The sequence below is a fragment of the Delphinapterus leucas genome, chromosome 3 (genome assembly GCF_059928025.1).
Source record: "Delphinapterus leucas isolate spDelLeu-1000000601 "Yukka" chromosome 3, BTC_Dleu_Yukka2, whole genome shotgun sequence".
NCBI lineage: Eukaryota > Metazoa > Chordata > Mammalia > Artiodactyla > Monodontidae > Delphinapterus > Delphinapterus leucas.
The window spans coordinates 126849500-126862857 of NC_143131.1; the positions used below are offsets into that span (position 1 = coordinate 126849500).

The following is a 13358-nucleotide window of genomic DNA, read 5'->3' on the forward strand; positions in this document are numbered from 1 at the left end:
ACCTACTGTACAGCACAGGGAACTCTACTCAATATTCTGTGATAATCTATATGAGAAAAGAATCTGAAAAAGAATTAATATATGTATATGTATAACTGAATGACTTTGCCATACACCTGAAACTAATACAACATTGTAAATCAAATATACCCCAATAAAATTTAAAAACAAACAAACAAAAATGAATGGATAAAAAGATATGACATATATATATACTGTGGAATATTACTCAGCCATTAAAAAGAATGAAATCTGCCATCTGCAACAACATGGATGGCCTTAGAGGGTATTATGCTAAGTGAAATAAGAGAGAGAAAGACAAATACATATGATTTCACTTGTATGTGGAATATAAAAAACAAAACAAACAAACATAACAGAAACAGAGTCAGAGATACAGAGAACAAACAGGTGGTTGTCAAAGGGGAGGAAAATGGGGGGAGGAGAAAGATGAGGGAGATTAAGAGGCACAAACTTCCTGCTATAAAATAAATGACCCATGGGTATGAAATGAGTGCAGGAAATACAGTCAATAATTATATAATATCTTTGTATGGTGACAGATAGTAACTATACTTATCATGGCGATCTTTTTTTTTTTTTTTTTTTTTTTTTGCGGTACGCGGGCCTCTCACTGTCGTAGCCTCTCCCGTTGCGGAGCACAGGCTCCGGACACGCAGGCTCAGCGGCCATGGCTCATGGGCCCAGCCGCTCTGCGGCATGTGGGATCTTCCCAGACCGGGGCACGAACCCGTGTCCCCTGCATCGGCAGGCAGAGTCTCAACCACTGCGCCACCAGGGAAACCCATGACAATCATTTTTAAATGTACAGAAATATCAAATCACTATGAGGTATACCAGGAACTAACATATAATATGGTAGGTCAAATACAGTTCAAAAACAAACTTATAGGAAGAGAGATCAGATTTGTGGTTACCAGAGGCAGGGGCTACAGAGAGGGAAACTGGATGAAGGTAGTCAAAGGGTACAATCTTCCAGTTACAAGATAAATACCAGGGATGCAATACACAACATGACAAATATAATTAACACTGTTGTACATAATATATGAAAGTGAAAAGAGTAAATTCTACGAGTTCTTATCACAAGGAAAAAATTTTTTTCTATTTCTTTAATTTTGCATGTATACAAGATAATGGATGTTCACTAAACTTACTGTGATAATCATTTTATGATGTATGTAGGTCAAATCATTATGCAGTACACCTTAAACTTACACAGTGCTATATGTCAATTATGATTTCAATAAAACTGAGAGAAAAAAAAATCTGAGAAATGTCACCGCCAAGAAGAGCCTAAGGAAATACAATGACTAAATGTAATGTAGTAGCTCTGCAACAGAAAAAGGACATTAGGTAAAATCTAAGTAAATCTGATGAACTTTAGTTTAAAAAAAAGGAAAGGAAAGGAAGATGACAATGTCCTATCAAATGGCTCAAGGGTACATTTGAACTGGCAAAAGGATCAGTAAACCTGAAGATAGATCGACAGAGATTATGCATTCCAAATAAGAGAGAGAAAAGAGAACAAAGAAAAATGAACAGAGCCTCAAAGAAATATGAGGCACCATTAAGTGCACTAACATATGCGTAAAGGGAGCATTAGAAGGAGAAAAGAAAGAGAAAGGAGCATAAAAAATATTAAAAGAAATAATGGCTGAAAAGTTGCCAAATTTATTGAAATCATTAATTTATATATCCAGGGAGCTCAGTGAAGTTCCAGTAGGATAAAGGCAAAGAGATCCAAGAAAGACACATCATGCTCAAAATGCCAAAGCCAAAGACAAAAAGAAAATCTTGAAAGCAGAAGAGAAAATCAACTGATCACTTACAAAGGATCCCAATAACATTAATAGCTGACTTCTCATCAGACACAATGGAAGGTTTGCCCCTAACATCACCTGGACTATTATTCACCAATAAAAAGGAATGAAGTACTGATACATACTACAACATTTATGTATTATGTATTTATGTACATTACTAACTTGGACACTAAATATTCCTTTTTTCCTTCATTATGGAGGCCCAGATTTTTCTGGAAGGTGCTTGGGCAGTTCTGTTTTATCACTAATACTATAAGACCCAAAGAATTGTAGCTCCTTAAAACTTACCTATTAGGATCTAGTTTGCCTAGTTTGCCTCTTTACCACCATTTGAGTGACTCAAGCATTACAGGATTGCGTATGAAGTAAGCTGCTCTCTGTGGTGCTGACACATCAAGGTGGACCAGGGTGATGGCTCCCAAAGCTGAGTCTACTTGCTGGTTTGGTCCCTAAGGAAGTTTTCACTCATCTGCAATGAAATGAGAAAAATAAGCACAGTGCATAAAGTTTTTCATAAAGTTAATGCTATTCAGTATAAACAACTACTTTATTGTACATTTGTATCCAACTCAGGATGCTAAAATATTATTTTAACACAGAAAATAAATAGAAAATAGTGGGAATAATAATATTGGTAGTTTTAAGGTCCTTATCTGATACAACATAATGGTGACAACCCTTTGTTGGTATCCCTATTTATTTTACCAGTCTATAAAATCCAAAAGTCTGAGAGCCAACTCCCTTGGGATGCCATTGTGTAACTGGGAAGTAAGGGGAGCCATGCGTCCCCTTCTCTGTCCTCCATGCTTTATTTATAATGAGGCTTGAACTGTAGGGTAGTTGTAGCAGGAACTGATTTTTGCATAGGTCATGGGTGACCACTGCAATCCCTACAGAGCTGGAAAGACAAGACCCCCAATTATCAGCAAACCATGGGAATCGCTCCACACCCCACCTACAAACGACTATGTGTGGCTGTCTGTAGCATAAAAATATAAATAAAACTTTCACTGAGAGGTTGGACTATGACCTTGCCCAAGCTAAGGTAGTATTGTATAGCATGGACCCTGGAGTTAGAAAGACATGAGTTCAAACCTGGGCTCTTCCATAATTAGCAGTGAGACCTAACCTCTTTGTGCCTCAGTTTCCCAACAATAAAGTAGAGCTAATAATAGTGAGTTTTGTGAGGATTAAATACAAATGCATATAAATAGCATAGCATATAGTAAATGGTCAATAAGTTTTTGCCATAATAATTTGTAGCTACTGTCCACCATAGTGTAGAGCCTACAGTAGACTATGAGGTCCCTCTCTCCCCCCACCCATTTCTCAGTAATAAAATGGGCAATGCCTGACTTTAGCCACAGTTCTCAGTTCTCTGTAGATGAGTTACACGTAGCTGTCTCTTTATCTTATGTGTACCAAGAGTTAACTATAAAAATGCCCTTTTAAAACCAAAGTGTGGGACTTCCCTGGTGGTGCAGTGATTAAGAATCCGCCTGCCAATGCAGGGGACATGGTTTGAGCCCTGGTCCAGGAAGATCCCACATGCTGCGGAGCAACTAAGCCCGTGCAGCACAACTACTGAGCCTGCGGTCTAGAGCCCACGAGCCACAACTACTGAAGCCAGCACACCTAGAGCCCATGCTCTGCAACAAGAGAAGCTACCGCGATAAGAAGCCAGAGCACTGCAACAACAGTAGCCCCTGTTCACCACAAATAAAGCCCACGCACAGCAACGAAGACCCAATGCAGCCAAAAATAAATAAATAAAATAAATTTATTTAAAAAAATTCTAGGGCTTCCCTGGTGCCGCAGTGGTTGGGAGTCTGCCTGCCGATGCAGGGGACACGGGTTCGTGCCCCGGTCCGGGAGGATCCCGCGTGCCGCAGAGCGGCCGGGCCCGTGAGCCACGGCCGCTGAGCCTGCGCGTCCGGAGCCTGTGCTCCACAACGGGAGAGGCCACAACGGTGACAGGCCCGCGTACCACAAAAAATAAATAAATAAATAAATAATTCTAAAACTGAAGGGTGTATGCATCACAAAATTTGTTTTACATTATTATTATTATCTAACATTTACTAAGCACTATTTGCCAGGTACTATACTAAGTAGTTTTCATGAATTACCTCTTTTAAACCTTATCACAATGCCAAGAGGTAAATTTGATTGATACCCACATTTACAAGTGAGGAAAGTAAAGCCTAGGGGGAAGGCACAAAAACACCACATTCACTTTGCCTGATGTCACACAACCAGTAAAGGGCAAAAGAAAACACAGACCTTGATTTGTCTGGTTCTAAAGCCCTTACTCCTCATCCCTGTGCACTACTGCCTCCCTTTGGCTCCTTGTTTCCTCTCCTTCACACTAAATATATCCAGAGGTATAGACCTAAATATTCCCATTTTATAGACAGACAGATTGAGGCTGAGAGAGAAGCTAACACCACCCAAGTACTCTCACCAGAGCTCAGAATTGAGGGCCTTTTCCTGCCTCATCTCTGCAGGTGCCCATCAATATAAGTACGGTAAGAACCGAGCTGAGGAGGATGCCAGGAGGTACCTGGTAGAAAAAGAAAAGCTGGAGAAAGAGAAAGAGACAATCCGGACAGAGCTGATGACACTGCGGCAGGAAAAGAGGGAACTAAAGGAAGCCATTCGGAACAGCCCAGGTATCTATGTGGGTGTGGTCCTGAGCACAAGGGGGTCTCATCCTTGACACCTCCCCTGGCATCTGCCACCTGGTTTCTTACCAGGAACAGGTGGGCTTCTCCTCCCCTTTCTCCTCCTCCCTCCCCTCCCCATCCTCCTCCCTCCTCCTCCCCCTCCTCCTCCTCATTATCTCTCCTGACTAATGGAAGTGCCACTGATTTAATAACTGCTTTTAGAGTGAGAAGATGAAAAAGCGTACAAATGTGTACACTTAAAGTGGTAAAATGAGCTCTGATTTTAGAAATGCTAAAATGTGAAAAACAGAGTGTGCCTTAGAATCATGGACGAGATATTCTGAACCTCACATTAACTCATTCATTCACAGATATGCACTGAGCACCCAAATGTGTGATACATTGGTTCACATACTGGGAATAATGGATGGTGACACTTTACCAGGATCTTCTTCTGAAATCCAGGACCGTGGCCTCTGCAGGCTCTGCATGCCCTGGGCTCCTCTGCACCCCACTTTCTGCTGTGTTTCTGTTGAATTCTCGCTATAGCTGCAGTTCAGCACACTTTCAGACTGAGGTTTCTGAACGTGCTGGAGGGAACAGAGGTCCTGTCCTTATAAAGAATACATCCAAGGTCGCATAGCCCCATGAGAATCTGATGGAACCTATGGACCCCTTCCTAACAGAGAAAACCCCCACAGATCACAATGTTGCAAATAATATCAGGAGCTCCTGTGCCCCCAGAGTCATAGATTGCCTAGGAGTCCACGAGCCTCAGGTTGAGAAGTTCTGGCTTAAAGACTTGTTCTGTGTGGCTAGGAACCAGAATCAATGGGAAGAAGGCACATAAAGGCAGTTTGGTTTCTGGGCTTCCCCGGTGGCTCAGTGGTTAAGAATCCACCTGCCAATGCAGGGGACATGGGTTTGAGCCCTGGTCTGGGAAGATCCCGCATGCCGTGGAGCAACTAAGCCCGTGTGCCACGATTACTGAGCCTGCGCGCCATAACTACTGAGCCCGCATGCCACAACTACTGAAGCCTGTGCACCTAGAGCCCATGCTCCACAACAAGAGAAGTCATCGCAATGAGAAGACTGCGCACCACAATAAAGAGTAGCCCCCACTCGTCACAACTAGAGAAAGTCTGTGCGCAGCTATGAAGACCCAACGCAGCCAAAAATAGATAAAATAAAAATTTTTTTAATTATTTAAAAAAAAAAAGGCAGTTTGGTTTCAATATAAAGAACTTTCTAAGAGTCAGAATAGGGTTTGGAGCAGGTCAACTTGACTGTCCAAACTTGTCCTGCTCAGTTTTTTTCTATAGCATATCAGTTTTTGACATCTTAGATTATTTATTATATTTATTATATTGTTTTCTCTCCCTCCCTCTCTCTGTGTCTCTCTCTCTCTCTCTCTCACACACACACACACACACAATTGTAAGTTCAATAAGGGCAAAGATCTTTGCCTGTTTTGTTCACTGATATATCCCAAGGGCACAGAACTGTGCCCAGTACCTAGCAAGCACTCAATAACTATTTACTGAATGAATGAATGAACGAATGAACAAATGAATGAAAAGAACAACCATTACTAGAAAACCCTCCAGTGCAGCCTCCTCAGGACAAACAATGGAACTAATCTTTAAACGTGATAAGATCCAAAACAGCTCTTGGCACAAAGAAGGTCCTAATATAGGTTTGTTGGCTTAAACTGAATAAGCAGCAAAATCCTAGCAGGAACTTGTGATCAATGTAAAGCCTGTCTTACGATTCTTGGTTACAAGTAAGAGAAACCAAAGTGAAACTGGCTTAGAAATGAAAAGAAAAATGTAATTGAAAACTTAAGTGATCAGATATAGCAAGGTCCAGGGACTTAAATGATGTCACCAGGAAACATGTTTCTCTAATTCTTGCTTCTGCCTTCCCCTACATTGGTTTCATTCTCTGCCCCTCATGGTGGTATAAAGGCTACACAGCTCTAGCCATCACCGAATCCGTGCAGCCACTCCAGCAGAGAGGCTTCTCTTCCCAATAGCCCCCATAAACACCTCGGGATTCACTTTGATTGAACCAGCTTTGATTCCTCAACCAACCACTGTGACCAAAAAATGAGATATAATTATGGGCCAGGTCTAAGTTATGTGCCAATCCCCTGAACTAGGAGTGAAGTCAGCCCCAGCCAAACTACAGGGAATGAGAGGAGAATGGGGAAATGGGTATCGGGCAGATAAAAACCACACACCCCTGCATGGGGCTGGAACCCCAGGTCCAAAGTCCATCCCTTAACAAGGAGCGAGGCCTGGAAAGGCCCTCTGGGAAGGCAGACTAGGGCCTGAGGCCCTGCCAAACTCCCTGATGCTTCTGGCCAAACCAGGCTCAGCTATTTCTCATAGATGTCTTTGGACACAGGGGCAAAGTTAAAAGCTCTGGAAGAGGCCTTGGCCACCCTGGAAGCTCAGTGTCGGGCGAAGGAAGAGGGTCGGATCGACCTGGAGCTGCGGCTGGTGGCTGTGAAGGAGCGCTTGCAGCAGTCCCTGGCAGGGGGCCCAGCCCTGGGACTCTGCGTGAACAGCAAGAACAAGAGCGGGGTGAGTCTACTCCCTTTTGCACCAGGGGCAGCTGCTCCTCAATACCCTCATATGCTACAGATCTCCATGATCATTCTTTAGGGGTAGGAGTTATGCTTATTTACAAATGAGAAAGCTGAGGCCCTAAGAGGAGAGGAAACATGCCATAAGTGGCACAGCTGTGAAAGAGACTCTTGGAGCAAGTTTTCTGGCCTGTGTTCTCTCCACTGAAGCACTACTATTTGACTTTTTATACTGAATGTGATCTTAGAAGTGGCCTTGGGGTTATTGATAATAATAATATACTATACTGAATAACAAACTTGTATTGCTCAAGTTTGTTATTCTTATTCAAGTACAGGTTAAGATGCTGTACTGGCCGATTGTACCATAGGCCAGTACAGCATCTTAACCTGTATGATGTCACACAATCTTCGCAGCAGTCCTATGAGGTAGTACTATGTGTATTCACCTCATATGACAGACAAGGAAACTAAGGTTCAGATGTTGCATTATGTGCTCAAGGTCACTCAGTTAAGTGGGAGACAGGATCCCAAACCCAGGAAGTCTGACTCCAGAGCCTTGCTTTAGCCACCAGGCACACGCCCTCTCCTAGGATCCCCAGTGTACCAGTCCCTGTACTCAGGGCTTTGAATCCATTATCTCTAATGCTCCCAGCAACCATCACCTTGAATGGGATGTCCTCAGGGAGAACTTCACGGACCTCAGTCTGTATCAGTGTCTCAACCTCAGCACTACTGCCAATAATTTTTTGTAGGACTGTCATGTGCATTGTAAGATATTTAGTAGCATCCCTAGCCTCTACCCACTTGATGCCAGTAGCTCCATGCCCAGTTATGACGACCAAAAATGTCTCCAGAAATTGCCAAATGTCCCCTGGGAGGACAAAACTGCCCCCATTTGGGAACCACTGGTCTAACCTAACAGTCCCATCTGTTATTCTGCCTCACAGCACTTAACCACAATTTGTGTGTGAATATATGTATATGTATATACATGTATATATAGTATATTCATGTCCTTACATTCTGTCTCCCCCCACTAGATTGTATTTTTATTAAGAACTGGACTATGTCTGTTTTGTTTATCATTATAGCTCTAGTCCTTCAGAATCTGAAAAATAGAAGTGCAATAAATGTTTGTCAAATGAATAAATGTTATACCCGCTTTTACACAAGGAAATGGAGGCTCAGAGAGATGAAATAACTGGTCTGATAAGTGTGAGTTGTCATTGGGAACAGTATTCCTATTGCTGTCCTAGGTCAGGCCACACCTCATGACTCTAAAGCCAGAGCAGTTTCTTCCACTCCTACACTTCTACTCCCAGGGGCATTTCCAACCTCATTTACAGAAGAAGGGCTTAGGGGCTAGGGACAAAACAACTTCCCAGAGTCACAGAGGGCTGGTGGAGGAGTAGAAGTGGTTCCCTCATCCCAGCTGCTTCCTCCCACCAGCATGCCCTGATGTTCACATTCCACAGGGCTTTTCTCTCCACTTTTGATCCTTGTGATGGCCTTTGGAGACAGAGAGTCTTCTCTAAATTCCCTACAGGCTCAGCCATTAGTATGTCACACTCAAGGAACTACATCCAGCAAGGTACTAAGCAATCACCTGGAAAATATGAGTAAAGGCAGTGTAGAAAATGTGAAGGAATACAGGAGAGAGGTTGAGACAGGACTGTGGGATTTGAATCCCAACTGTCTCACTCACCAGCCTTATGGCCTTGAGCAGTGACTTGACCTTCTCATTTTCCTTATCTGTAAAATGGGACAAAATAATAATAGTACCTGCTTTATAGGATTGAAAAGGCTAGATGAGCTAACCTGGTCCATAGTGAGGGTTCAGTAATTTTAATTTTAGTAATTTTAGTCATTATCTTTATTCCAAGGCCCTCAAGTATCTTTTACCCCTCACCCTGTTTGATGCTGACATGTTTGCACAGTGCCTTCTTGGCAGGCTGGGTGTAAGTAGCGAGCACTAGACCTCACCTGTGTAACTATTTCTTGTCATCAACAGGAAACTGCAAATAAACCCCAAAACAATGCCCCAGAGCAACCTCTCCCTGTCAATTGTGTTTCTGAGCTGCGGAAGAGGAGCCCATCCATCGTAACCTCCAACCAAGGAAGAGTGCTACAAAAAGCCAAGGTACGGCCATAGATCAGCTAATCAAAATTCAGAGATCTGGAAGCTTCCTTTCTATGGAACCCCACCAAGAACCAAAAAGTCAGCTAGTGAGAAAGGCAGAGAACTGCCAATATATCCATGCAGTAAAACTCATGAACTTTGCTCAGAGGGCAAGACCTTCAAATCTCCTTCAGAACCTACTTATTCTTTCTTAACACATAGTTCTAACAAGCTTTGGTTTCTGAGCCTACAATATGTTTTGAGACATGAAAGGTCCCATTTTGTAGGTGAGGAAACTAAGTGAAGGGACTTGCCCAAGGTTATGCAGGGCATCAATGAGAGAGCTGGGATGCAAATCCATCTCTTCCAAGTCCATAGCTCACTCCATGATACTGGTCCACAGTACTATCTTGGATTTTAGAAAGGTAATATGGTGCATATACTATATATGATGAAAAACCCCAAGTTCTCAGGAGGTACTCTGTAAGCAAACACGTTGATAATTCTATAGCAAGACACATGAATATTCACATCACATTGAATAAATAGGTTACAAACAGCCTCATATCAGTTCAGGTCAGGTTTTGCCACTAAATGAGTTTGTGCCAAAACACTTTAAAAATGTTTTGGTTTCAGAGCTCTCTGGATTTCAGAATTACAGATAAGAAAGTGTAGACCTGAAAAACAAATACCTGAGCATTACGACATGAGATGAGAGAAGTAACCAGCTGAAGGCCAGATCATCTAGATCAGACATCAGCAAACTTTTTCTGGAAAGGGCCAGACAGTAAATACTTGCAGCTTTGTGGACACATGGTCTCTTTCACAAGTCACCTCTGCTACCACAGCAGGAAAGTAGCCACAGACAATATGTAAACGAATGATTAACATGGCTGTGTCCCAATAAAACTTTGTTCATGGACAATGAGATTTGAATTTCATATAAATTTCAGGTGTCATAAAAAACTATTCTTTTTTTAAAAAAAAAACATTTAAAATCTGAAAAGTCATAGCTGGTGGGTCATACAGAAACATATAGTGAGCCAGATTTGGCCCATGAGCCATAGTTTGCTTCTCCTTGACCCTTGTAGGCCATTGGAAGAACTTTGGATTTTGTTCTAACATAATGGAAAGTCACTGGCAAATTCTGACCAAGGAATTTTTAGATATGAATTACATTTTTAAAAGATCATTCTGACTACTATGTTGAGAATGGATGAGGGGGTAAGAAAAATCAGTTAGAAGAAGTAACCTTGATGGGAGATTAGAAAGGTTTAGTGGAGGTGACAGTGACTAGCTGGCTTTGGAGGTAGAGCAGAAGGACTTGCTGATGAGGATGTGGAGGATGAGGAAAAGAAAGAAATCAAGGACGACCCCTAGGTCACTGCCCTGAGCAACTGCAGTCAAGGTGGTGAAGACGTGAGAGGGGCAGGTTGGGAATGGAGAATCCTCCCACCAAGAATTTTCTAACCACCATCTTCTGCCCTGGTTCACCCCATCCCCTCCAGGGCTGGCTGGAAATGCCATGGATTTTTTATAGGTAAAAAGCCATTCACTGCTGGCCCTGACTTCAGTATTCATCTCAGGTGAACTCCTAGACAGCCCTGGGAGAACGAACAGAGCCCTGTGGGTTGCCTGCCCTCACCCTTCCTTACCAAGCTGCTTTGGCCTGTCTCCCATCAGCCTCCTACCCCAACCAAGGTGCTGTGGAAAAGCACTGATGCAGTCCCCACTCCCCAACTTCTTCTGGGCCCCAGTTTCCTTGTCTGAGAAAGACAAACTGTAGTGTTTGAACCCCCTTAGAGATGAGACCCAGCATGGAGAAATGACTTACCCAAGGCCAAAGAAAGAGAGTGGGACTAGGACCCATGCATGACTCTGTGATCTGGCCATGGAGATCTTTATATAATTAGGTGCAGTGGTATGTTTTTATCCTGCAGGTTACACTAGAATATTTAACAAACTGATACTTCCTGTCTTTCCGTACTTCAGGAATGGGAAATGAAGAAGACCTAGAAAGAGGATGAGGATTTCATCCAAAGGAGATAACACCTTGTCCATCCAAGGCAGAAATGCTTTTTTCACAAGGAGACATCAGAAGACTGGAAGTAGCCCACACTCTCTGGGGCACCCAAAAGACCAGCCTTTATTGTCTGCAGGATTATAGGGGACATGGGGAGGGAAGAAGGAGGAGAGAAGAGGGAAATGGAGGGCATCCTTATAACTTTACAGAGGGTGGAAATGGGGATGGAGGGAGACAGAAATCTGCACAGTCGTAAAGGTTTTGTTAAATGTCTTTGCCTTCCCTTCTAAAGAAGAAATGAAAGCACATGTGAATAAGCCATTCCATCCCATTCTCAGCATCCCATTCTCAGTCCTTAGGAAAAAGGAAGGCAGTGCTGAGGCATCGGTGGTACAGTATAAAGGGACAGGACTGGATCATCTGATCTTGCTTGTGCCAAATGGATTCATACTGGGCATTACTGACAACCTCTGGGCAAGATAGGCTGAAAAATCAATACAGTTATCCCTAACTTGCATGAAGTGAGCAAAAACTACAGAGATCATGTAAATTCTACAATCATTCCTCATGATTATACAATCCTCATGATGCAGAATCCAGAATCCCTGATTTGAGTGTTTACAAATCAGAGATCTGGCAAAGAGGGGTTCAGCAGCTGACATACTTTAAGCTCACAGTGCTACTCAGTGACAAGAGCATGGATTTCTAATGTCCACAGGATGTTGCAGGCATTGTAGGATGGGGTCATTTGCTGTCAGTCAAGTCCCCTACCTAATTTACATGGCACTCAGGCTCTGGGAGCTATGGCTAGAAATCCAGGTGACACTCCTTGTCTTTAACCTTACCTTGCACTTGGAGGCCCACCAGTCTGCCCTTTCATACCTGCTATCAAGTAAAACTATCATGGAGAACCAAGAGGATGGTGGCTCATTTCTGCCACAGGGGTGCTAAACTTTTTACAGACACTTGATAGTTTTATAGGGGAGCAAGGACCTCAAGTCCCAGGCAGTCTCCTAACTGCGCCACTCACTACTTTCTCAACACTGTAGGCACTTTATAGGTCTTTACCACCTTTCCCTCCAATAAAGATAAAAACATTTAACTGTATAAGCTTAGAGGTTAGCTCAAGGGGAAAGAAGAGAAATCCCAGAATAACCTATGGACACTTTGCTAGAGGCTACACACACTTTTCTTAACTAAGACTTTACATACTTGAGCCTCACCCAAACTTTATCACCCTCTGAGGTAGCTAGAGACCAAAGCAAGTAAAATAACCTGACCAAACGCACCTGGCTGCCAGAGGCAGCACTTAAGACTTAGGGCTAATGAGCCTGGATCCAGACAAGGCTGCTTGAGCCCTGCCTCTGCCACTTACCAGCTGTGACTTTGACCTCTCTGATTGCTTTCCTTACCTGTGAAAACCATGTTAACAATTGTACTCCTCTCCCAAGAATACTGGGGGAAAACCAGGTTAACAACTATACTTTCCTCCCAAGACTACTGAGGGAATTCAATGAGTTAATACACAGGAAACATCTTGTACAGCATCCAAGAAATAGGAAATGTTCAGCCATAGTGGTTCTTCTTATTAGCTAGATAAGAAACGCCTGACTCAAAATCCTGTGTCCTTTCCACTGAAGAAGAAATGACTTTCATGTGGTTATTACGACCACCAAAAGCTAAAAGGCAACCAATCTATAACTAACAGCTTTCATCCAGATGCCACCTGAGTGTCTTCAGTAACAAAGGAGTTCACATAATCTGAATTGTCAATGTTCTTTTTTAAAATGTGGGTCCTGGAATGGCACCCAACAATCCAACTGTGTCCGCCGTGTGTGTCACATTCTTTCTCGTGCAGTTATTTTGAGGTTAAGTGCCTTTTGCCACCAATAGATCTTGGCTCTTTGAGAGGGGGTACCCTAGGAAATTAATAATTAACATTTATTGAGCACTCACCGCACATCAGACGCTGTTAGCCATGACTGGCTACACAGGCATACAACCTGTGCAGTCAACCCCACACCTAGCAGGGCCCTGTGCCTGGTTTATTGCTCTGCTGTTACTCTCTCAGTAATTTCGAACAAGGGGCTCCACACTTTCCTTTTGCCTT

The 13358-nt window shown here is 43.0% G+C and overlaps 1 protein-coding gene and 1 long non-coding RNA gene across 16 annotated transcripts in view; one reads left to right on the forward strand and one right to left on the reverse strand.

Moving 5' to 3' along the window:
* AFAP1L1 (actin filament associated protein 1 like 1) overlaps positions 1-13068 on the forward strand; it is a 72730-nt gene extending 59662 nt beyond the window's left edge. For all 15 annotated transcript variants that reach the window (XM_089909495.1, XM_089909488.1, XM_089909490.1 and 12 more), the window contains 4 exons: positions 4355-4519; positions 6923-7101; positions 9118-9246; positions 11218-13068. In XM_089909495.1, coding sequence (XP_089765621.1) covers positions 4355-4519; positions 6923-7101; positions 9118-9246; positions 11218-11241 — 497 coding nt within the window. In that variant the 3' untranslated portion in view covers positions 11242-13068. The remainder of the gene's footprint in view (positions 1-4354; positions 4520-6922; positions 7102-9117; positions 9247-11217) is intronic.
* Positions 2161-13358, reverse strand: part of LOC149749691 (uncharacterized) — a 29782-nt gene continuing 18584 nt past the window's right edge. The window contains exon 3 of the long non-coding RNA XR_016392814.1: positions 2161-2316. This is a non-coding gene — a long non-coding RNA (uncharacterized LOC149749691). The remainder of the gene's footprint in view (positions 2317-13358) is intronic.